Source organism: Ciconia boyciana, chromosome 8 (assembly GCF_034638445.1).
Source record: "Ciconia boyciana chromosome 8, ASM3463844v1, whole genome shotgun sequence".
Taxonomy (NCBI): Eukaryota; Metazoa; Chordata; class Aves; order Ciconiiformes; family Ciconiidae; genus Ciconia; species Ciconia boyciana.
This window is the reverse complement of record NC_132941.1, coordinates 48,053,364-48,079,125: the sequence shown is the minus strand read 5'-3', so window position 1 is coordinate 48,079,125 and position 25,762 is coordinate 48,053,364. Positions and strand designations below refer to the sequence as shown.

Here is a 25,762-nt window from a genome sequence, read left to right as displayed (position 1 = left end):
AGCACATTTTGACAGTAAACTCTCTGTGTTCTGGGAAGCAGCATCCAAGAATAACCCAAGGAAACCAATTTATTGCAAATATGTTATTTAGGCCACAGATCTTTCTACACTCAGAGGCCCTAACTACTTCCCCTCCCATTGCAGGATGAAACAAGACTGATGCTGTTACAGCACTTGGATTTAAGAGCTTCATTCCTTCCAGCAAATCTAAAAATGAAATTAATCTCTGCATGAAATTTGACCCCTGTGAAACTGGGAAAATATACATATATATTATGTGTGTATACACATATATATAAAATATTTACATGTTTTTACATACATATATAAAATATATATATAATGTTGTGCATCCAAAAAGGATAACTAGGTGAGGTCCTAGGAAACTCCGATTTTATGGCTGCAGTGATTAGAAATTAGACTAAATCTGAAAGAGAAAAGGTTCATTCATCTCTTAGACCTGTGCCATAGGGGAGCTTCCCCCCCCTCCCCCAGCAAATCTAAGAAAAACTTGACACAGAATTTCACTGTCCTGATTTCCAAGCCCTGTTTTTCCCTTGTGATACAAAAGACAAAAAGAACCTCGTAAGAGAACCTAAAATACAGGAATGGATCATGTCTCTTGGGTGGCAGAACAAGAAAAGGAGCATTATTCAGACCCTTCAAAGGCTTCTAAACACTCTGGGTGAACATATTGCAGATGTTAGCTGGGCCGCTGTCAGATATAGCAGTGCTCATTCAGGATGAAGGTTTTCATTCAACATAAGTCTTATGGGAATGGTAATCATATTGAAAAATCATGTGGATCCTGCAAGGCTGTAAGGAATTGTTCACATGTGGATAAAGAAATCACATTTTTGCTTCAAAGATTGCAAAGAACGAGAATACTTCCCACGTAGCTGATGGAAGTGTCTACTCAACCAACATTTGCTTGGTCACACAGGATTAAACATAAACCCAATTGCACAAAGCAGCATTTCACTTACTGTTTTCTTTGGAAAAGACTACTGATCAGCAGAAGTAATTCCTCCACCTGGGCCTAGGAAAAGGAATAGAGAATTAACACTGATTATCTATCCACAGCAACATGATTTATATTTATGAAACATTTGGCCACAGAATTTCAAGGTTCAACCTTCTTGGGTGTGTGGTTAAAAAAAAACCACAAAAAATGAGAAAAGAAATGTAGTTTCAAAAAATACTGAAATACTGCATTTCTTTCAAACACCTAGGAGGGCCTTTGCATTCTCGAAAACTGGTCTGTATTCATAAGCCAGACTTATACTCATGTATAAAATATATATATATGTTTTGTTTTCTGCACTCCTGTGAATCGTTCATTGGAAGTTCAGATTATTCTAAGAATGATATCTACATTCATGTTCTTTCTTCTTTCAGTTTTTCTTTCCCTTTTTGCTCTAAGTAGCAGCAATTTATAAGTAACATGCCATTGTCTTTACTTCATCTGTTGCTTACTACATACAACCAAAGCAATTATACTTGTAAAAGGCTGCATTTTGCATAAAAGCTGTTTAAGGGAATCTTGCTCAAAATATCCTGAATTTAATATAATCACATTACACAAAACATTCGAGGAGCCTGAGATACATTTTCTTGTCTTTTCTATGTCAGTTGTTTCAGAAAGCAATACACTTCTCTTGCACTATACATTTCCAAAGCGATGACTCATCTACCATTGACTAATCTGTCATTAATCAGTCTTAATAAGATTAGACATTTTAAATCAATTTCTAGCTTCTAATTGAGTCCATTGAGTCCTAGAAGCTTTCAGTTTCTAGGAATTTAAATACCTTAAATTTAAATGCCTTTGAATTTAACCTTACAAAGTTCTGAGACACGGTACAGGCAAGAACTTTTGCTATTGACTTAAAAAGAACCAGACTTAGACCCCCTGCCAGTGCTTAAGGAGTTAGGCCTACATCGTATGCTGGTGAGACTGATTATCCTTACAGTTGCTGTAAGAGAGCATAAACCCCATCCATCTTTGCCTAATTTCTCAGTGAGTTTGGCTGCACGCTGCTTGCCCCTTTCTCTAGGGAATGGGTGTATTCTGCCAGGCGGATCTGCGAAAAGGCCTGATCTGTACAAGCAAGCTGCAACTGGGTAGGGAACGGATTTACTGTCCTGTCAAAGTCCGAGTTTTCAAACATTGTCTAATAACGAAATATCTGGAAAAGTTAAACATTTCTGAAAACTTACTATTCACATCTCCAACTTTACGTCATTTTGTCATTTTGAAATGTTTCATTGTATTTTCTACCTTCTTTCTTTCTGAGTTAAAAGTTTATTCCAAAAGCAGCATATCCCAAACAAACATAGTTTAGCAGCAATTTCATCCTGAATGATACTGACAAAAAATACTCTCAGAGTCTCCCAAAGCATAGCAGTATCATCATGACAAAGAGGAATTTTGTGGGCACTGGAATACTTTTTCCCAGACGTTCTGTGATTTGTCTCTTTACAAGTGGTCACAAGTTACTGATGTCCTCTTGGTGAGGGGATCCCAAAGGCTGGGGAATGTTAGGTCTGGTTGAACCATGAGGAATGGGGTAATAAAACTTCTAAAAAGATCAAAAACTTATTTATTCCTCATATGGACTGTGCCAGTGCTGAAGAAATCCCTAAAACAACAACGGAGTTTCCCAGGACACGTTTCCTCGGTATATATTTGTAACCATTAGGAATTTTCAAAGTTCACCAAAGGGCTCTGAGAAGAAATATAAAGAAAATAACCTTCCGTTAAGACTAAATAAGATTTCTGCTCACTGTATTTCGTCAGATAAATCACTGATTTTAAATTTTCAAAGGCTCACAGGCTCAACTCAGTTTGGACTTCATGAGCCTTGCTATGTACCTGAACAATTACTAATTGCATCCCAGTCACATTCATAGAAACCTGCTGCCCAACTTCATAGATAATACACGTTTACAAAGATTAGTCGTAGTAGCAGAGAGCAAATATTGAACAGAAGAGCTCAATTCAAGAAAAAAAAAAGGCTGTTGTAAACCTTGTGTGACAGCACTGTCCCCTGACCTAATGGGGCACGTTTGTCTACTATCACAGTTATTCTTTCATTAAAGCTCTGCTTCATTCACAAGTGTTGAGTGATGCTGCAGGAACCAAATATGTGCCAGCCAAAAGAACGTGGGTGTTTTCTGGTAAGCCCAGTATTTTGCTTTTGGCCTAGCAGTTGATTTTAGTCTCAAGCTCAAAATAAAATAAACAACTTCCCTGTTAAATTGCATACTATAACTGCATTGAGCTAGCATTGCTCTCCCACCCCGCAAACAGCAACAATTTTTCAAGGGATGCATTACTATGCAAGTGAAATGGAGATTTATATTTTTTTCTCTCTGGACTTTTTTTCCTATAAATGTGGTCATGACTTTGCTTTGAGGAAATTCTTGCTTATCTTTGTTTCAAAAGGCTTTAGTTAAGTGCCAAAGGCTGTTCAGCTCTTTCTATATCCTTAGCTGCAACATCGCTCTTTGTGCTGGTTTTGGCTGGGATAGTTCATTTTCTTCATAGTAGCTAGCATGGGGCTGTGGTTTGGATTTGTGCTGGAAACAGCGTTGATAACACAGGGATGTTTTCGTTACTGCTGAGCAGTGCTTACACAGAGTCAAGGCCTTTTCTGCTTCTCACCCCACCCCACCAGCGAGGAGGCTGGGGGTGCACAAGAAGCTGGGAGGGGACACAGCGGAGACAGCTGACCCCAACTGACCAAAGGGCTATTCCATACCATATGGCGTCATGCTCAGCATATAAAGCTGGGGGAAGAAGGAAGGGGGGGACATTCGGAGTGATGGTGTTATGCGTGATGGAGCCCTGCTTTCCTGGAGATGGCTGAACACCTGCCTGCTGATGGGAAGGAGTGAATGAATTCCTTGTTTTGCTTTGCTTGCGTGCGTGGCTTTTGCTTTACCTATTAAACTGTCTTCATCTCAACCCACGAGTTTTCTCACTTTTACTCTACTGATTCTCTCCCCCATCCCACTGAGGGGGAGTGAGTGTGTGGCTGGGTGGTGCTCAGTTGCCGGCTGGCGTTAAACCATGACAATTAAGCGCCAAAGGCCGTTGAACTCTTTCTATATATCCTCAACTGCAACGTATCTCCTTTCTTCCCTTCTGGAGCTGTGGGGGAGGACAGTAGAGAAGCGCAGGAACCTGAAAGTAATAAAGTCAGAATAAACCACAAAAACCTTGTTTAATTACTCAATTTCAGAGCACAGACTGAAAAAAAGCAGCTCTTTCATTCTACTCTGCCATAAAATGACCAAAGCCAACAAACAAATGACCAAAGCACCCCATTGCTGCCCAATAGCTGACAGAAAGGCACAATTGCTCATTATCTGCGCTCAGAGCTGCTGATTGAAAAGCGTAGGTTAGTTCAGACAGGTGAAGAACAGTGAGACCTGGAGGGCCGTCCGCATTTAAAAGCATTCACTGTGGAGCTAATACCATATATTTGTCTTTGAACAGAACAGTGTGAACCCAATTGCCTGCTTGTCACAGAGCAACCTCAATGAACTCCTTGCAAAGCGAGCCTGTGCCTTACATTGCCTTCAGATCATCTAGGCTGCAAACTATTTTTAAAAACCATGCATTTAAAGTTTACCAAAACCGTGGTGACTATACTAAAACTATATTTACTATAGCTAACTTGTTGCAATTAGCTTCTTACATTTGAAGTGCAATGTTTTCGGAAAAAGACAACTAGTCTAGGTGGTCAATTTGGGTTTACTTGTTACAGAAGCAGTTGGAGATACAACCCCTTATGATGGGGCTTGATTTTATAATCATCAACCCTGCCTCTTCCTACATATATATATGTGTGTATATATATATATACACATATATTTCTGCCACTGCTTCTGTGTCCACCTACAAATGTCAGGAAAGCTGATATGCCACAAAGTGCTGTCAAATGCACAGTAAGACAATGATTTTTTTCCTCTGGTGCTCCCATTTTAGCAGCCCTGTTTGAAAGGTAAGACAGACAGATCTACATTTTTAAGCTGCCGAACCAAAATAACTGGAAACCTGAGTCCTCTATAAAAAGCGCAGCTAGAGAACCATCATTGACAGTGCAAACTGGTGTGCTACCTCAGATAACCCCGCTGGCTTGCCTCGATGCAAAGGCATCTCCTCTGATGAGGAAAGAGTTACTCTGGCTCTGCTTGTATCAGCAACCGGAAACTGGGACACCAGTCTGCGGCCAGAACGTGCGCCAGGTTACCAAGCAGGCATGAAGTTGCTGTATCCAGTCCATATTTACTGACTTGGGCAATGATCTGCCCATGAAAGGCTCTGTATCTCACTACTGGTTTTTTGCTAAGCATATCACCTTAAATAATCTTTCATGATGTTTTCGAAGTCAGGCAAAACAGATATTTTAACACAACAGGAACAAAATGTTTTATAGTGGCAAACAGTGCAATGAGCTACTACACGGTAGCAGAAATACATGTAGCAAAGCCTTGAGGTGACTCCTTTTGTGGAGGCTTCAAGCATGGAATAAAATAATTTCCCAGGTCTTATTTAATGCCTGCACATAGGTAGTGTGATAGAGCAACCCCAGCTGCTGCACGTGCTCCCCGATAATGCAGCAGCCCAGCTAAGCGGTGCTGTGGGCTAAGCTGCACGGACAAAGATTCAAGTAGCAGAGGCTCATAAAACTTGTCCAGAGTTATTCACTCATTTTTTATAATGGGGAAATAGAGGAGATTTGGTAAGTGCCAGCCATGTGCCCAGTCCTCCCTTATGCCCGCAGGGGATGTTGGGCCCTGCTTACTGCTGCCGGGCAGGCGGCTGGGGCTGGAAGTAATTGTGTCTCTTCCTAAGGAGAAATAAACCCCTTGCAACTAGCAAGGCTTCCAGAGCACAGGTACTGTTTTCTAGCACTTTTCCTAGGCAAACGATGAGAACATATCATCTACCTTTGAGAGGGAGCTGGCAGTCGCCAAGAGATAAGGAAGATGGAGAGGGGAAAGGAGAGGAAGAGGATGTGAGCGGCAGGGTGTGACTGGAGAAGCAGAGGACTGGGGAAGGTCGTCGTGAATAACTGGTGCCAGAGAACAGAGCAGTGCTTTCCAAAACCTTGGCTGCATTGCCAGTCAGTGCTTCAGGCTTCATCTGTGTGACACTTAGGGTCACGTACTGGCATGAAAGGCAGGAACTTCAGTCACCAAGGGTCCGAGCTAAGAAACTGAAGTCTTACTGTCCTATGAATACTCTCATTATACATACAGAGACAACGTACTGATCTGCGTGCCACGCGTCAGTCAGTGGAAGTCTTCCCTCTCCAGCCCTTCCCTGGCTGTTTTTTTACTCTGCTTCTATGTAGCTTGAATCAAAAAATGGAGGTGTCCTTGTCACCACCCGCCATGCTCACATGCTCACACACTGTCTCCTAATAAACTCTCACACATACCAATGGAGCTTTTAAATTTTTGCTCACAAACCAAGAACAGAAAAATCATTTGTGTGAGCCAGAAAAATCCTGTATCATCTGTTCAGCACTGTAAGCCCCCTTTGCTTCATGTAGAGCACAGGACTTCCTGCTGTTCATTTGTGCATGGTCTCATCTACTGGTAAAAACTATGAACTCAGAAAATTACAGTTCACAGACTCCATATCACATCTCAGAGAGTGACTGCAAGTCATCTGTTGCCCTTAGGAAAGAGCAGATGGGGCAGCAAGAAGGTGACACTGAAACTGTTGATCCACAGAAGACCCACAGAGCCAGTTAGCAGCCAGGGCGTAGTCTCTGAAGAGCAGTAACTCAGGCATGGATGGACCTTCTCTGGGTGACTCACAGCCTGCAGAAGACAGCACGCTGCCACCCGTGGGCTGTCCACACCTCCAACATCTGCAAGGGCTTGTCAGCCTTGTAGATCCCGCGCGTGGGGCCTTCTGGGAGGCAGGACGCAAGCAGTAAGACAGCATTGCTATGGCTAATGCTGCGGAGGCTGTGTGCTACCGATTTTTTGTCCCTTTGCTCTAGAAACAGGTAATAGATGCAATGTGGGAACTACTGCAGGGCCTGTCATATCCTCAGACAGTGCACAGATCACCATATGTGGGAGATGAAAAGCTATCAGCACCATTCAAATTAAATGTCCAAAAGTACTTTTTCACTGAGGACAAGGCCAGTTATATTCCAAGATGACAGATTTCTGGCCCTGGCAACATTATCTTACAATGTAGGGCTTCAGCTCCTTTTCAACGAAGCTGACAGTCTATAATTTCAACCGGGTATTACTTTTGTTCCACTAGGTAACATCCTTTAGCAGTGACTTGAGGCAGCCCTACTTTGACATGTGAAACAATATCCACTTCGCATGGAAATCCCGTATAGCAAATCTCTGTTTGCTTTCTGGTTGCTTGAAAAAGCAGGTGTTTGAGCAAGCCCCCTTTGAAACCTCTGCCTGCCTTCCAGCTGCTCTGTTGAGGCCTCGTCTCCTGCCTTTCCAAAGGAGGACAAGAGGGTAAGGCGCAGTTTTGGAGCAGACTCCTGCAGCGCTGTAGCTCCCTGCTCCCCTCCAGCCCAGGTCAGGCAGACTGATTCCTGCCAGGGAGGGCTCTGCTCAGCTACCCCTTCAACACACTTGCAGTTAGACAGGAGAACCCTGAAAATACCAAGAGTAAATGCCCTTGGCCATAAGTATGCAGTACAATAGGGCATGGAGCCTTGGGGGAACAGAAAAAGGGGGGGGAGAAGGAGGGGAAAAAAGGGGGGGAGGGAGGGGAAAAACAAAAGGAGGGGAAAAAAAAGGAGAGGGAAAAGACAAGGAGGGGGGAAAAAAGGAGGGGTGAAGGAGGGGAGAAAAGGGAGGGGGGGAAGAAGGGGGAGGAAAAAAGGAGGAGGGGGAAAAGGAGGGGGGAAGGAGGGGGTAGAAAAAAGCGGGGGGAAGGAAACGGCGGGTGTCCCTGCGGGGAGCGGCACCGGGCGCTCCGCAGCCGGGCCGGCCGCCGTCGCACGGCCGCGACGCGTGAAGCGGCGGCAGCCGCCCCCCCGCCGGGACGCACAGCCCCGCCGCGCCGCGCCGGGCCGCACCCCCGCGGGGCCGGGGCCGGGGCCGGGCCGGGGCCGCCCCTTGGCCGCCCGCCGCGGGCAGGGCCCCATAAAGGCGGCGGCGGCGGCGGGGCGGGCGAGGCGCGGCGCGGCGCGGCCCCATCCCGTGCACGGCAGCAGGTAAGCGGCGGCCGCCCCCCGAGAGCGCTCGGCCCGCGCGGTGCCCCCGCCGGCTTTTGCTCCGTTTCTTCCAGGTGTGCGCCTCCGGGCCCGCGGCAACACCAGCCGTCGGGCTCCAGCCTTCGGGGGACGCGGCCTCAAAACCTGCGCTGCCCTCCTCCCCGCCTCCGGGTTTATGCGCCCTGCAGAAGCGCCCTTACGCTCGCGTAGCGGCTGTTAATGCTGCTGAACCCGCCTCATCTTTTGCCGGCGGTTCACTTTTGCCTCTTCCAGCAGCCTACCTCTTCCAGGCTGTGGTGTTGGGGTTTTTTTGGGTGCTTGCTTTTTGTTGTTTTGGGGTTTTGTCTCCCCCTCCCTCTTTTTGTGATACTGCAAAAGCTGAGGAGCAGTTGCACCAGGAGCTGGTCGCGAAAGTTGCAGAGAGAGCATTTGTGAAGCCTTCGTTCTTTTCCTATTAAAGCAAAGCAAAACTTGATTAATTTGATGCTGGTGCTCTCCTTATCCTACTTATTATGGCAAATACTGCCACAGTAAAAAAAGCAAGGAGAAGAATTAAGAGGCCAGCGCAGATTCTGCTTTTTTTGGCAGGGCTCTGGAATACCAGTGAGAACGCTGGGAAGGAGAAAGCCATTTATTTAAGTGACAAAGCAAATGCTCTGGCTTCCCATGACTCAACAAAAATCCGCATTTCTAGCAAGGACTGCATCCTTCTCAGAAGGGATGTGCTGCACTTGAAGCCCCTTTTTACAAATACTCAAGCTAACTGGCTTTGAATGTGCCATGTTCTTGCATAGTAACTGTGATTTTCATCATCTGAGAGGGAGGGTTATGAATAGATCTTTACAAATAAAGCTGTAGCATTCTTATTGAATACTTGCAGTAGGCTTTCAGCATGGACTTTGTGGATTATAAAAAGGTTTTTATAAACCACAATTTTATAATCCACAATTCTGGAAAGCATGATGAAGTGAAAAAATAAAGTATATCCCTCCCCCCCCTTTTTTTTCCTCCTGTTCACTCAGCAGTCAACGTTAATAGTGCAAGAGAGCTCTGTTACCTAGACCTGGGTTATAGCTCATAGAAAATATTTCCAAAGGTGCTTTAGCATTTTTATTAATCTGAATTAACCAAAACCAGAGTGCCTGACAAATGCACTTATGGTTGTTCAGACCCACAGCGTGATGGTTCTGCATCAAGGTATATAGCATCCCATTTGATGCTGTGATGGGATAGGGGACTTGCTTAATATAGTGCTGTCTCTGCTCGGAGATGAAGCAGCTGATCCAGCTTGCTGGAATTTTAAGACCTGGCTGAGGGTCTGTAAAAGGGAAGCTGAAGTAGATGAGCACTTCCACTGTAACTGGATCTGTTTTACTGGTTACTAGAACGTTCTTTTCTGTATTTTCAAGGAAATGTGTTTAATTAGCTGTCACTAAAATCTATTTTTCAGTGGTTCGGAAAAAGCAAACGAGACCACATTTGAATCAAAAGAGTTCAGAATTAGCAAGAAATGACTGAATAGTCTCACCCTAGTTCCTTAGCTTGAACTGTCAATTGTAATTTAGGCTGCATTATTTAAAGCCGTGCAAAGATGAGGCCATGAATAATTAAGACAGTGGATGAAGCAAATACGCATTCTTAAGAATCTTCTTACCTAATGTAACAAATAACGTCCTGTCTTTCTGCTCCTTTCAGAATGATACAGATCTTGGACCCGACACCCTTGCCAAGCTCCATCATGCCTGTGGACGTGGCCATGAGAATTTGCTTAGCCCATTCTCCACCGCTGAAGAGTTTTCTCACCCCCATTGAGGACTGTCAAAGAAACAACTTTGTGAACAGATTCAAACCTCTCAGACCGTGTCTTCACGTGAAACGTGACTCTGAAGCTCAGAAGAGTGACTGGAACCACTCAGCAGCCCGAGCCAAGAAGAGAGTTGTGTTTGCGGACTCAAAGGGGCTGTCCCTGACAGCAATACATACCTTCTCCGAGTTCCAGGAGCAACCTGGGTGGGATCTTCAGTTTGACCTCTTAGGCCTTGAAAACATAACATCTGGCTTAAAGCTACATGAGGAGAAAAACTTGATTCTGGGTTTCCCTCAGCCCTCAGCTGACTACCTGGACTTCAGGAACCGCCTGCAGAAGAACTTGGTCTGCCTGGAGAGCTGCACCCTGCAAGAGAAGGTGCTGTCGGGCACTGTGAAAGTAAAAAATGTGAGCTTCGAAAAAAAGGTTCAGTTTCGAATTACCTTTGATACATGGAAGACCTACACGGACGTTGAGTGTATATACATGAACAATGTTTACAGTGATTCTGAAAATGATACCTTCTCATTTACCATTGACTTGCCTCCTGCCATTTCCTCTGAAGAGAAGATAGAGTTTTGCATTTCTTACCAAAGTGGAGAAAATACCTTCTGGGACAATAATGAGGGTCAGAATTACAAGATTCTCCACGCAGAGTGGAAGCCTGATGGTGTTCAGATACCATCTGCCAAGAAAGACTGTGTAGATCTTCAGACTCCAAGGAGAGGACAAGAGAGAGAGCCTGATCAATTAGGCAGTCCAAGGCTGTCCAGTGGTCTCTTTCCCCAATGGCAGAGCTTGGGTCGGATTGAAAATTCATCACCATATTGGTGATCAACACTAGCGAAGGAGTGTTCTTCCATTTGGCAACAGAACAGTGTTAGTTTTCTGGTTCACATACTACGTGACAAAACCACCTGGCAGGTTTTGTTGGCTCTCTGAACAAATCCAAATTCACGCGTCTGCAGGACTCGTTAAACTTGATAAACCATATTATGCTACTGAAGTTCTTAGCCAAAACTTATCCTTGGAAAGAAAGAAAACCAAGATAAAACCCATGCGTATGCCACCTACTATAGAAATAGCATGCCCGTATCTTAAGTGTACGCTGCTTGCTTTCTGCTGTAGACTCTCCTGAGTCACTAGGTGAGAGACTCTTGTGAGGAAGTACGGAAGGCAATGGTATCTTAGCAAGCTGTAGTAACTGCATGTGTGAGAGTATGTGCGTGTGTGCAGGGGCGTTACATGGACAGAACATCACGATTCATTTTGCACCTGTTAGGAGTGCAGTAGAGATGAAGTGATGCTGGCAGGACGGAGGCTTGCTATGACCCTCTACGTGCTTGTAGCAGAGGCAGGTAGGAATGCATGGCTAGGATTTGTGGCTTCAATACAGGTTAAGCAACTTGAGAGGATAATGGAGAAGTGGGAAAAGGGGAAGAGGTAGGATGTGCTGTATAACTTGGAGACGTACAATGTTCTAATATCTTCTTTCCAAAGCTGGTCTTCTAAATCCCAGAGAAAGTTGTATGGGATAAAAGGGAGAATACAGAAACAATGCAAAGTGAGTGGTGGAGGTGACCGCTGCTTTGGGAAGACATCTCTGTCCTCGTTGGCTTTGTGAATAATAAATGTCTTACATTTGAGAACAAATCTAACCCTGACTTCATCATCCTACTCACTTCACAGGCAGATGGTTACCTTCTAATGTTAAAAGAAAAACATGCCTTTTAAAAAACATTTTAAAACCACCCTCCATGTCAAAAATAGTGTTAGGTGACAAAAGAGACAAAGTGATTTGTAAACTTCCTAGTCTGTAGCAGAATTAGACAATTTGACTCATCACCTGATCTAATCTTACAGCACCTGATGGTCCAGTATCCTGCTCCCTATTGCAAAGTTAGCAATGACTTTTCACAAGTGTAACATAGGCAAGGTCCTTCATATTGAAGACAGTGAATTAGCTGCACTTTGTGAAAGCTGGTTTCTTTAAAAGAGCAGGGTTGCTACTAGTTTTTTTCTAGACTGAATATAGGCTTGCACATAAATAGAAAACTGCTCTGTTTCATTGTACCTCATTTTTTGAAGTTTTTTTTTAGACTTCAGTAAACTAATGTATATTGTGTATCTGTATGCTTATAATTTAGCTTTCTGACCTGTCAAACTGTAAAGGTGATCTGTGTTTCATGCAAGACTTGTGTCATGGTTTAACCCCAGTTGGCAACTAAGTACCACACAGCTGCTTGCTCTCCCCCCACCCTGTGCATTTTAGATGCACAGAAATGGTGTTAACATGAAAATATAAATCAAATTTTTTCCCATTGCCAAGAAGTATAATATCCTGAAGCTACTTGCAATGCAGGGAGATGATAAATACTAAGGTGAAATAAGCCTCTTCCACTAATTGCACTTTTTCCCTGTGTAACCCTTGCTGTTATGTGTAAACTAGCCACTTTAAGAATAAATTGTATTTTGATACACCTGGTTCTTACTGTGTCAGCTCAATCTGTCTATTTGCTCATCTTCTTTAAACAACTTCAGTTGTGATATAAGGTACAACCAGTTTGTTCTGTGCCATGGATGTTGTGAAAGCTGGATACGGTATGGTATCTCAGGTCAGGAGCTGGCATTACCCTGAAGATGAAATCCTAGCTCTTCACTAAATGAAAGATCCTGAAAAGTATTCACCTTATGAGTTGTGCCATTTAAAAAAACCCCTGTATCTCACCAAATTTAACTCGAATATTTTGGTTTGACAGATGCTGTCAGGGATCTTGCTGTGCCATGGGTGAGTCTATCTGGCAGGAGTCTGTCTTAATCAGATGGCCAGACTTATCTGCCTGTGTGGTGCTTGCATGGGTGCATCCAGACAGCAGCCCTTAATGTCTTCCAGCTTGCTTTCACGTGGTACTTTGCTCATCATGCTGCCTGCTGCAGCTAGACTGCTGTTTGGGGCACCGGGAGGTTGGGTTTTCTCCTCTTATACCCAGGACCCCAGCTGAACTGCCATCAGTACCAAACAGGTCCCTGCAAACTAAAGTGTCTGTCGTTGAGCCAGCCATTCACCTTTGGCACTGCAGCGTGGACCTACCCTTGCAGTTACTTAGAGTGGAGAAAATGGTGCGCTGCTTCCCAAGGGCCCTAGTCCCCGCGGGGCAGAGGGTTTTGGTACACCCCTGCTTCTCCTAGGTGGCAATTCAGGCCAGCACAGAGTAAGAACAGGCTAGCCAGCACCAGTTGCACACCAGATACTTTATATGGGATTTCTTAATACATTAACTCAGTGGCAAGATGCAGTTTAGTTCAATCTGTTGCACACCAAGTCAAGGGTTTCCCAGCAAGAAATCTAGTTTTATTTATGAAAAAGCAATTCCCAAAAGGTAAAAGACAACGTGGTGCTAACAGCACGTTTCTGACCTGGGGAATTAATTTAGAGCTTCCACGTTGCAAAGCCTGCACTGGCCGCAGAGCCCTCCTTTCCCTAACACCATCTACCACTCGAACTCCACCAAGTACTACACTGTGTCTTACTGCGCAGGAGCTCTTATGATACATACTGCAGCACCAGCTCCCCGCTCTAGGAAAAAAACATGAACTGAAGAGAGATTTGTAACTTAAGTGGCTTGAAGGCTCCTCTGCCTCAATGTGGGACTTTGCTTTGGCAAACCAGATGCAAGGCTACTGCATCTGGTTTGCAGGAGCCTTCTAGCACGAGGACAAGTAGCATTTCTCACCCTCCAGCCAAGTTTTGTGACCAGCCATCACAACTGAAAAATGTTTACTCGTCCTCCTCTTGACTGAAGCCTAAAACACTTAAAAATACCAGAAGACATCTCCTTTGACCAAGCTTTGGCTTTAAGCCAGCTTCTTTGCAAAGGTGCCTTGCAAGATCTTCTTTGCCAGAGGAGAGGCAGCGCAGTGCTGCAGTGTCGCGCAGCAGCTCCAAAGCCCTCCCCCAGGCAAGAGAGCAAGGGGTTTCTCCTTTCTCCACTCCCTCCCAAAGCAATGCAGTTTCACTCCTTCCTCTTTTAAAACAGAGCTTGTGTTTAACACTAAAGCTCTCATCCATCAGAAAGGTAACAGGCTCCTAGAGGAAGGTATTAGCAACACTAAGGTAGAGTAACAGAAAAATAATTAGTCTTGCCAATGTATTTATCAGACACTGAGAAAAACAATGTCACCCTTGGAAAACTGTCTTAGCCCAGGGGATTCAAACATGCATCTTAGATGCTGCTCTTTCACACGCATCCTATTCAAAAACTGACGGTATAAAGCAGATGCAGTCCTTGAAACAGAGCTTGCAAACCTACGGCATCTTCTCATTCCCTTCAGAAGTTACTTTTCCAGCTGCATTGTAGATTTGTATTTCCACTGCTAAGGTGAGAGAGCGGATGACTGGATTCACTCCTACAGCTCTGTAGGTCTAAGGTGTCTAACTTTCAGTTATAGCCTACGGGTGGCACAGTACTTACAGACTTTATTCTTCAAACTAAGTGTTTCAAGTTGGGTTCCTAATAACTGTACTCACTTTTGTGAAGCTAGGCCTAGTCTTACCATGCAAAATTAAATTGAAATTTGCTGGTGTTTCATATTAACAAAGATCTCTCACCCTGGAAGATCAGCATCTGAACATTTCCTGAGAACATAATTAGAATTTTCACAGGCAATTAGTGAATGTCTTTTCCTGTAATTATATGTATCTAAACAAATTACCACAATTTATGTGGTAAATCTGTTAAATTAATGGTGATATTGTAGATGTTATGGTATTTACATATACATAAAGCAACAACTCCCATCCCTCTCTCAGACACTTCTGAGCTTTAAAATGAAATGTAATCAAGAATAAAATGTTTCAGTGAGACCAAAATAAAAGAAAGTAAGGCCGCACTAAATCCTCTCTTGAGAGGCCTCTCCTCCTGTTTCAAGTGTCACCGGTACTTCAGCCATTCCTGACTGGCATTTGCTTAACCTGTTCCTACAGCCCTGCAGTGATGGAGGCTCCACAAGCTTCCCAATTATTCTTTCCTCTTCTTCCCTTAAAGGAGGCTCCTGAGGTGTTAGCCTAATTAAAATTAAGCTCCTAATTACTTGTTTTATTCTGCATAGACAAGAAGAGGAAACTATTGCTTTCTTTTTGCAATAGCCTGTAAGTGCATGAGAGCAAAGAACAGCTTTCCCTCCTCTCCCCACATCCCTTCTCTAGGCTACGTAAGACTTCATTTCATGAAAAATGCCTATTTTGACTTTTCATCCTTGTTTGGAAAGGAACCTGTTAGACCTTTGGATTTTCCTTAAGGCAGAAATATCACTCTCGACTAGCTCTGGTAAAAGCCTTGTGGTGTGGTCCTCAACTTCAGCAGTGAAAACTTAACACAGCTCAGTACCCATCTTTCATTGCTCAACTGACTTAATCTGTCACATACAATAAGGCCTCAGGAATGTACGTATCGTTTCCGTAGTGCTCGATAGACTGTCTGTGAAGCTTATGACAGCTGGGCAGATTGAATCAGTGATGTGCTTCACTGACGATTTATTCTAAGGATGGCACTTCCTCCATTAAAAACGTTCATCTTCTTCCTGCTCCTTCTCCCTGTATTGCCAACTGCTTCTAGCACTCCAGCCTTTGTTTATCTGTTTTCTGGACTAGTCATTAAGTTGGTCAGCTTTCATTTCTTCCACGTGAAGAACAGTGTTTTCTGCTTCAGTGACAAAATTCATGCAAGCTTGATAGGATTCGTGCAGAAAAGGCAGGCTGACTTCTGTTTTTGCAGTGTTCACTTCAGGTGGCCCAGTGTTGATCTCGGTAAGTGTGGCTTTCAAACACTAAGGTAGAAAATACCAGGGTTAATGCCTCTGGTGAGGCAAAGCACGAACACAGCACTGTGAGTCTGCTCAGTTGCCAATAATTTTGTAAGACGCTCTAGGCATTGCAGTGCCCTGAACGTACAGCAGTCGTGTATGTGTGTTACATCCTCAGCTTTCTTGGAGTACAGGGGAAAAAATAAGGCTGCTCAACAGCTAAAGACTGGGCTTTCTGACAGGAGTGACTGTCAGTAAGATATTGTTACAATAAGTTAGCAACCAGAACCAACTCGGGGGAAAGGAGCAAGTATCAAACAAGCACTCAACCATAGTATACCACAAAGTGGAAATCTGCAAGAGAAGAAATTGGTCTACAGTTTACCATACTGTAAAATAAGTAAATGGGGAAGAATAAAATGAAAATAAAAATTATTTGCTTCAAAGGTGTTATTGGGGAAATACCTCTGCTATCTCTTCATATTTCAGGTCATCGTAGTTTTTTATATGCTTTCAGACTTGCAGCATCTTGCACCTTGCTTTTAGGAACAACATGGAAGTGGCTGCTGCTACACACCTGGCTGGGTGGCAATGGGACTGATACGGCAATTCCCCTCCCTTGCAGAAATGGTAAGACAAAACAAAAAGCTTCATGCAGTACAACTCCTGCCCTAAATAGTCCCTTGTTCCCCCAATCGCACACACAACTGTAGTTAACCATGAAGTCAGATCTCTGAAATTGTAATGTCAAAAGCAACTATCTGATTTTTTTTTTGAAAGAATATGTCTTATTGACATTCCTTTGAGAAAATAAAATTTTAACAGATGAATTCATAGTATGGAGGAAGTATCATTAACTGAAATCAGGGAAAGCTCAGGGTGAGGTGGTTTTGTGTGTGTGTGCTTTTGTGTTTTGGTTGTTTTAAAGGCTTTTCTTTGCAAGGCTTTGCTTTTGTCTCCTGCCTTCCCACTCACAATCTCCCTCCAGTTTCCCATGCCCGGAGCTAATTCAGTATCTGACCAGGAGACAGATAGGTTCTGAAAGCATCCAGCTGCCTTATTTTAACCCAACAGTTACAATAGAATTTATAGAGATTTAAAAAAAAAAGCCTCAAACACAAAACCACAACACATCAAACAAACCAAAAAACAAACAAGCAACCCCCCTAGTTCTATTTCTCAATTTAAAGCTAATTACATACTGCAGGTCCATCAGGTCAGGTCGGTCAGGTCAAGAATATTATGGTACAGCATAGATCTCTTTAACTTGGCTCTGAGCACCATAGCAAATCCACTGACCCCAGGAAAACAGATCCGTCCATAAACTCAGAGTACAGCCACAGCCATTACTATTCTCCCCTCCTCTACCCATAAAAAGCTCAGGCCACACACTGATACAGTGCAGAAACACACAGGACCTGCAGAGTTGGATAGGTACAGTTAAAGATGATTTTGTGTTCAGGTGACAATCGTACGTCAAATATTGATACCCTTCAAACTCTCCATCTAGCAAAGCTGAGTGATGAAAGAGCTCCTAGCATTTTCTGCTCCACTTTATTATCCCCTTGGAAGGGTCCCACCCTCCCTTCTGCCCTCAAAGGTGCACAGTCAAGACCAGCACATGGTCTCTGTGTCTGTAACTATCACCTCAGCAGCTGCACCAGCAAAAGCATTTACCCTTTGCTCTGCGTTGGGAAGTCAGGAAATGTTAACTTCCAAGCCATTCTCCCCAGCCCTAGAGCTTCTTTTTTCTATCAGGCTAGAAGATCCTCCTTTTCTTACCTGGCATAATCTTCTGAAAGACCGTGGGTGTCTGACTTGCTGGACAATATCACTTTCAGAGGTCTGTCATTGTCTTTGTTCAGGAAGGACACCGAGGCAGTATATAATCCCAGTGCACAGGGACAGTTTGCTGGCAGAAAGGAAACCCCAGCAATTGAGACAGGAAGAGTTAAGACCACTCATAGGTCCTCAGGACAAGACCACCCCCACCTGCAGGAGATGGAAATGATGCTTTAGGGATAGGTGTTATTGCTGAAGTAAATCTTGTGCAGGCCTGATGTCAGCCTGGGAACGGTGGGTTAGTGCTGAGTACTGCATTAGCAGCAGCTGAGAAAATGGGAGTAGCAGATCTGGATTGTACAGCACACATGGTGGTTATTTGCTAAATAACTGAATGACATTCATTCCCCTCCAGATCAAACCTTTACCATGCTGGAGAAAAACAAAAGGGGTGTTTTTCAAGCCCCTGTCTCAGCATCCTAGTTGTACTGGGACCAGTTGCCCAACTTTTTACATTGGCTCATGTGAAAGCATAAGGTCAAGGCAGCACTGAAGACATCTGGGGCCTGCGCTGAATGCAGAGTGGACATTGTCAGCGTAACAGCTGTGGGTACAAGGTGCTTCTGCTCAGCTGGAAGAGGGAGCGGTGGGGCAATACACTCCGTGATGAGTATGAGTGAAGACTCTGCTCCTCTATTTCAAAATCCCTGAGCAGCTGAATACTGAAGAACTCAGCTCTGATATTCATTCTAACTAGTAATTAGAAAAACACAGTAATGTGGTATTTTCAGTGGACTGCAAATGTCAAACATTTTGTTCTTATTCTCTCAAGATCAGTTATATAAATAAAATTGCATTTTATTCTATCCAGTGAAAAATATGCTACTTCTTAATTATAAAATGTCATACAAATGCTACAAGTGTAGATTCTGGGCAAGCGCAGGTTAAGGTGTCATGTGGTGCCTCAAGCAGCTAACTGACAGCGGAGGTTGCGCTGGATTTCTCCTCCTCACGCTTCAGTCATGATTCAGAGAGGGGGAAAAAAGAGAGATGGAGTCTCTTTCCGAGATCACATCTTGCTCGCTAGTTATTAGAGCTCACATCTTACTCCTGCTGGCTCTGGGAGGTTGCCCAGGGCATACACCTGAGCTGAGTTCAGGGTCATGGTGGCTGCGAAGCCGTTTGCCCTGGCAGGTGTAGCCTTTCTGGTCTCTTGTGGTAGTATGGGAAAGAATTACTTTCTGTTGGCATGGCAGTGATGGGGAAAGAGAGGCCTGTGCAGTCATTTTAAATAATCAGTCACCTTCCTTGGGGTAAAAGCTCCTTAGAGAAGGCAAAATTTTACCTTTCAGGATCTACGGTTCACAGGTATGTACTAATGCCTTCCTCAGCCACTGGTGAACGTATGGCAGCAATGCCTTTACAAGGAACAATTAGGCAGAGATGTATGTTTATGGTTAATTACCATGTTAGGGTAGCAAGAGCAGAGTGAGTTCCAAACGCAAAATACTGTCCCCCCTTCCTTTTCCGTATGGATTATATTAGTCCCTCTGGCGTTGGCTTATCCCTCTTGGGAGCCTTTTCAAAGTGTTCTCAGCTCTGGGCTGAAATGGCCTGTGGACATTTTCCAGACACCAGTCTACCTATTTTCCAATTCATCTTGTTTACTGAGTATTTTTTAAAGCCTCAAGGCATAGCTATTAAAGCAGTACTTACAAAAATGGTCTCTCATAACATTTTTGAAGGATCTTCTCAGACATCAGGGTTACCACCACTCTGGCATGACTAGAAACCAGCATAAATTCCTAATATTTTACTTTATTTTTATGCTGTTCTTTTGGTAAATAGAGCAGTGTAATTCATAAGCACATAACTTGTGGTTTAGGTGCCACAGGGACATTTGCCCCAAGTTTAAAATAATCTTGAGACAGTGGTGGGCTTTTTTTTCATCTACGGTTTCAATTTTTGTCAGAGCAACTTCTTGCCTTTCCTGCTCTGAGTCACAAGTTTGTGCAGAACAGCATGGGAGCCCCTGCAGTATTTTATGTAAGGGTTTATTTGTGCGCCTTTATAGAGACAAATCTGCACAGTGGTTTGTAATGTATTTTTTCCAATTGATTTTAAATTCCGGCCTCCTGCAAATAATCTTTGCTGTTCCTACAAATTTGCTGGGTTTGTGACTGCATGACAGACTCGGTCTGACATCGCTGGTGAGGGAGAAGTATCTGTAGGGCAATTCTTCTTGAACTAGTGCCAGTCCTGCCGGAGTGACTTTGGCCCGTTGTGTTCAAGCATCTTTTGTTCTCCAAAGGGCATTCCTTTTCAACACCGCGAGCCACGTGGTTTCCCGGACAGTGTGGATTTCCCTTCACATAATGGTGCAAATTAAGTGCCTCCATCCTTCAATAAATTTGGGACGTGTGTGACTGCCTCTCAAACTGGCAAGCAGTACAAAAGTGAAAAAGGACAGAACGTGGACTGGAGTCCCTGGATATTTTCCACCATCCGGTCTGTAATGCTTGCCGTAGCTCCTCACTTCCCACGCTGGCTGCCAAGCAGAGCCCAGCCAGCTCCAGACACAGGGTTAAGGGGATGGCTGGGTCACTGAGGGCTGGGCTGCAGCTCAGCGCTGCTAAAGGAAATGTTCCTTTGCTCTAAGCAGACACTGAAATAGTTGTACTGCCAGCATCTGCTTCCTCTTAAACATCTATTTTACTCCTACATTTGACAGATGGACCAGTGATGGGGAGATGAGTGCTGAGAGCCTCCAGCTAATTTCACTGATTTGGAAACATAACTGAGAAATACATATATTTTTATCCCTCATTATTTTCACAGGGGTTTTACTCCTTTCATTCAGCAAAGGCCAGAGCTACAAATCAAATTCAAATTTTGTTTAGCAAGGAGTGGAGTAGAAGATGAAGGTGTGGCTGATCTAAACCATTCACCCGTTTTTCATGTTTCTGCAGGCCTGCTGAATAGTTCAAACACAATTAACTAATATATTCTTAGTGGAAAGACTGCTTCTGGAGTCGAAGGAGCTATTTTTGATTTCCATCTGGATTTCCCACCCTACACTGAACATGCTGCAAACAGTTAAGATTTCTCTCAGATAGCCCTCGGTTTTGTTGGTCAGGTGACACAGCAATTCTGCCATCGTGCTTGCCTCCCTTCTGGGGCTCCTTGCAATTTTTCCTCTCATGCATCCCCAATTCCCAAACTTGCAGCAGAGCTATTCTCACCTGATGCCCTGCCTGAAATTTGCAGGCTGTATGTGCTAGGGTGAGTCAGCAGTAATTACAGTTCATCTTTAGGAAAGCCAGTGGTGAAGGAGTTGAAGGTGATTCAGCAGAAGACTTTATTAGCAATATCACCCTGGAAGTCATCACACCTGAGTCATCAGGTCCAAGCTTCACAATCAATCAATCACAGGCAGTCGTGTAGTAGATAGTTATCCTAAAGGCTTTCTGTAGTAGCCTGAAATATGCTATCCCATTATACTTACAGACTGCAAGTTAAAGCACTATGGAAGGGCAGGGGTGGTGCCCAAGCGCTATGAGCAATTTCACATTTGTCTACCCTATCAAACATTCTTCTCTCGATTCTCGCAAAACACAGCACTGTAGTTAGAAATCAGTTTATTCTGATGAGTCAGAGCTCATAGTATTATCCTGGCACAATTGAGGCACTCACAATTAAACCTTATTCTCCAGTTGTTCTGCCTTTTTAATCACTGCCAGTTCTCATGTGTTTCTGGCTTATTACTTGCTCTGAAGGAGCTGGAGGCAGATGGCTGATCAGGTATTGCAGAGACCTGCCATACGGATGTCAGTCTAACTGCAGAGTTAAAATCTACTGTCTGAACAAAAAAGATTGGATTTGTATAATGAATCCACCATGGGGTTACGTTGCAGCATCCAATAAAACAAGAGCAAAACAGCACTGCATACCAATATCATAAAAGGAACCAGCAGTTAATTGTGTGATTGGCTTAGTTAATGTTTGTTATAAATTACAGTAATTAGCAATGTAAACCAAAGTCAAAGACAGTTCTTCCAAAATTTAACTGTTTCTCATTTCTTTTTAAAACTGTACGGCTGGGGGTAGCTATTTATGAGGCTGAGGGTGAATCGTCACTGGACTGAGCCTCACAGAGTAGGTTGTTCAGCCGGACGTGTAAGTCTGCAGGCTTCCTCTACAGCCCTGCCAGCACACTGACCCTGTCTGTCCACATCTTCCCCTTCTGGTCTACCTTTCCAAACAAAGCCTACTTTACGTGACATTTTGTACGAGACGAATCAGTAAAGGGTCAGCATGAGACCAACAAACTCCTAGTTTGTGGCTTAAGGAATGGCAATGCTTAACATATTTTGCCTGTAAGTATTTTACAGCAATGACATGCTGTCCTCTCAGTGCTTTATAAGGCCAAGTGGATAATCTTTCCTTATCTCCTAAATATGTTCTGTGTAATACCCCGAACAGCATTTGCAGCTGCTAATAAAGACAGGATTTTTTATGGAAGTTCTAATTTTACAAAATTGCATTTCATTATTTGTTTACTTACTATAAAGATGTTACATTCTGCAAATATTTTCTTTAAGGCTGACAATATTTTGAAGGCATGTCAGAATTAAAGTGCTGGGTTTTTAATGTAAGCAGAAGAGACCATCTGAATGCCAAGCAGGGAAAGATGTGAGTGGAATGAGTGCTGTGGCCATGCAGGGGAAGTCACATCTGAGAGCAGACATGAAGGCTCCTAAGCCTGTAGCTGGGTCTTGATCATGCAACAACTTTTCCCTAAGTTCAGAACTGAGACTTATTCAGAACTGAGCCCTTGCTTGTGCTCTTCCTAAGGGGAAACAAGGCATTTCAAAAATATCTCTGTAAAAGCTACATGGTTATGGAAACCATTCAAGCTAGCCAATACGAAAGTGTGTGTCAAGCCTTGCTCCTCTCAATAACTTATTTTGCATTTTACTTAATTGTACCTTAAAAATTTCTCTTAATTCAGCACTGCCAAATGCCTCGATGCTTTTGGTGCTTCCCCTTTTGATGCCTTTCTTAAAGGTCTGAATTAAAACCTACCTGTCTCCTATCAAGATTCCCATTTCTGTTAAATAAAAGAATCAGAAAGAGGGATATAAAGACAGCAGAGAGAGACTAAGATTAAATGGAAATGGGATTTTGGTAGCCTGGCTGTGATAACTCCACTGTTTCCTCCCTCTTTGCCTCTCAAGGGCTGAACCGCAAATGGAGAAGACATCAAGGTGTCCTTCTCCAAGCACACAGACTTACCGAGTTTTCTGCTCAGTACATTTCCTTCCTCCAAGACTCTGACAAAACTGCAGGCATCACATACTGTAAAGAAGCGTCCATGGAGCACGGACCTAATCAATGCCCTCATCACCAGGTTAGCGTTAGTGCTTCACTGAGGCCACACAGAACGATGAATAATTCAGGTGACAAATTTGCCAGGTGGAGCACAGGCAATGGGAGCTCTTGTGGCCACTGGTGTCTTAGACCCTCGTTTCTGTGCTAGGTTGTCACTAGCTACCTCAACCCCAATGGAGGACAATCAGTTTGATTCCCTTTCACACCTGAGAAAATGAAAAATGTCTTCTAGGAGAGCGTCCTGCCCATGAGCTAATGTTCCCTCCGGGTCTGAGAGGAAATGCTTGGAAACACCTCCTTCAAGGTATTCCACTGTGCACCACAGACATAAAGCCTCCTTGCATATAATAAAAAAAATTGATATATCTTAACAGCGTACTGTTTAAAGTATTAACCTGGCTCGCCTTGCCCTGTGAACACTTAAATATTTTTAAATTGCCATTTTTAAATTGCCATTGGATAAAAGGCACAAACAATTCCTGAAGCTGTCCGGGGGGAATGTATTCCTCCACTTATCTGCAATAGGAGTGAGTTGGAAGTAGGTGCTCAGTTGCTGGGGTTTCTCACAACCGAGGTACCTTTGGGGCACACAGTCCCAGAACTAGGCAACTAGCAAACATTAACAGCAGAACGTGAAGCTGCTATAGACTGCGTCTGCCTGTGGGCTTAAGCAGCGCCTAAATGGAGTTAGAGGAGCAGAGGGATTTAGATGCCAAAGTTCCTTTCTGGATCTGGACCTCAGTGCAATGAAGCTTCCACTGGATTTCAACAAGGGGGCTGTCGCTTGACCTCTGGTCCTCCTTTCACTTTCAAAAGAAAGGTGGATGCATAATAAGATTACCATATGCCCCTAATAATACTTGAAGTAGCGGTTAAAGAGATAAAGGGGATTCATGGATAACTTGTAGGTACTCAGAGGAAATTGATTTTCATGGAGAAAATGGCAGAATCCCTCTCTGAAATGTATACAGTATTTGCCTTTTCCAGAAAAAAATACAGCTAATTTCTTTATATGGTTTTACAGAGTTCTTAAACAGTTCTTCAGTGTGAAAAGTTATGTTTTTTCCAAGTATGTGTAGACTTATTGAGCATTTAACAATGGCTAGAAACACGGTCTACACTGAAACATTTGTCCAAAATCTATTTATAAATACCTTGTTATAAATGTAGTTGAGATGCCACCAAATATTTTCCCTAATAAGAAATAAAGCATAGTCATGTGTTATTCTGATTTCAGCGACGCCGATGTGGCAAAATATGTATTCATAAGTTCACTTTACCAGAGAGTACCATAAGGACACAACTACCACATTTCCAAGGAGATCCCACAACAGATCCCATATTAAACAATGTTCCAGCCTAATTTTCAATGAAAAGGGTTTATTTTTAATTTTAAAATGGGACATTGTCTGAAATGTACATACACTTACCCAAGCTGTGGATTAATCAGGCCCTGCCTTCAGCTGATGCCTCTACTATGGAACTCATAGCAGAAAATATTTTATGCTCACCTCAGACACAGCTTTGCCTACTTTTAGTTAAAGGTCTTCTTCTCTTTAAAGAGCTGATGGCAAAGGTGAACACACTCGTATGTTCTTATAGCCTCATTTACATATGTTTTATATCACGAGTCTTTTTATCTGGGTTATCCCACCTTATCCTTATCCTGGATAATTGATCAGTGAGCATACAGCAGAATCGGGTAATGAAGAAGAAATTATATCTCAGGCAAAGACTGTACCCCAGGTAGCTTCCCAGGGACTTTCAGGGAGGCTGAAGGGAGCTAAAAGTGCACTAAGTCAGGTTTGCCCCTTCTGGATCTGGCCCCAGTGTAAGAACTCCTCAGCGAAGCGAGGAGCTGCTCTTGTTAATGGTGGCTTTGAGCAGCAGAGTGGGCTGCACCGAAGGTACAGGGAGTTGGTCCACAGAGCACTTTGGCCACATTTCTGACTATCCAGCTTGTCCTTTCCTGAGGTCAGCCTGAGTCACAGCCTTACACGTGGGACTACAGGGGCAACGCAGATGGGCAGACTATTGGGCACCATGGCTATATAAGGCTTCACAAACAGAGAGCGAAGGGGTGTGTGGATCTTCTCCCAGGTCCCTTTATAGCACAAAAACTACCGAGTCCCCAAAATATGCAGGGTCAGGTTGTGGGTTTAAAAGCACAGATATGAAGAGCATGAGAAGGAACCACAATTTTAACTTCTTGCAGGCTCAGAAGACAAATGTGTTTCTAGCCTTAAATCTTTGGAAAATGAAGGGTATGAGGCCTCACAGTCTGCTCTTTATACTCTGGGTGCTTCTGGGATCTAGTGGTCATATAATCTCTCTCAGAACTGCTAAATGAGCCTTTACCAAAAAAAGCAATTTAAGAGCTGAGGAGAAATGCCAGAAGTGTCAGTGGTAGGCATCCTTCCCTACCCCAGCCCATTAGCTGTGCTCAGTGGGAGGTTTTTCTTGCTGGAGCTGCATTATAAACACTCTGTCCTGGGCTTGATTTCCACGAGGTGACGGATTCCACATGCCCATGTCAGAGCTTGACCCCAAGCTCACATTCCTACTGCTAGAAGGTACTCTTTTATGCTCAACACAAGAACTTGATTTCAACCTGCAAACCACAGACAGGCCAGGATCCTCTCTCTCTCAAAAAAAGAAAGCCTAATTTCTACACATGGAGTCCCAAGTTCTCCATGTTTTTTGGGACAACGCTGCTTAGAGGACCTCAAATAGAGGACAGCCAGCACTAATGTTCTAGGCT

General features: G+C 43.7%; 1 protein-coding gene across 1 annotated transcript; it reads left to right on the top strand.

Moving 5' to 3' along the window:
- Positions 1-8,126: 8,126 nt before the first annotated feature.
- On the top strand, positions 8,127-12,470 carry PPP1R3C (protein phosphatase 1 regulatory subunit 3C). Its single transcript, XM_072870346.1, has 2 exons — positions 8,127-8,219; positions 9,915-12,470. The coding sequence occupies exon 2, from the start codon at positions 9,916-9,918 to the stop codon at positions 10,858-10,860; it is 945 nt and encodes a 314-aa protein (XP_072726447.1). The 5' UTR covers positions 8,127-8,219; position 9,915; the 3' UTR covers positions 10,861-12,470.
- Positions 12,471-25,762: the final 13,292 nt, after the last annotated feature.

What these genes read in the sequence shown, in the direction of transcription:
- PPP1R3C (XM_072870346.1), top strand. Translation starts at nt 9,916, where the DNA reads ATGATACAGATCTTGGACCCGACACCCTTGCCAAGCTCCATCATGCCT.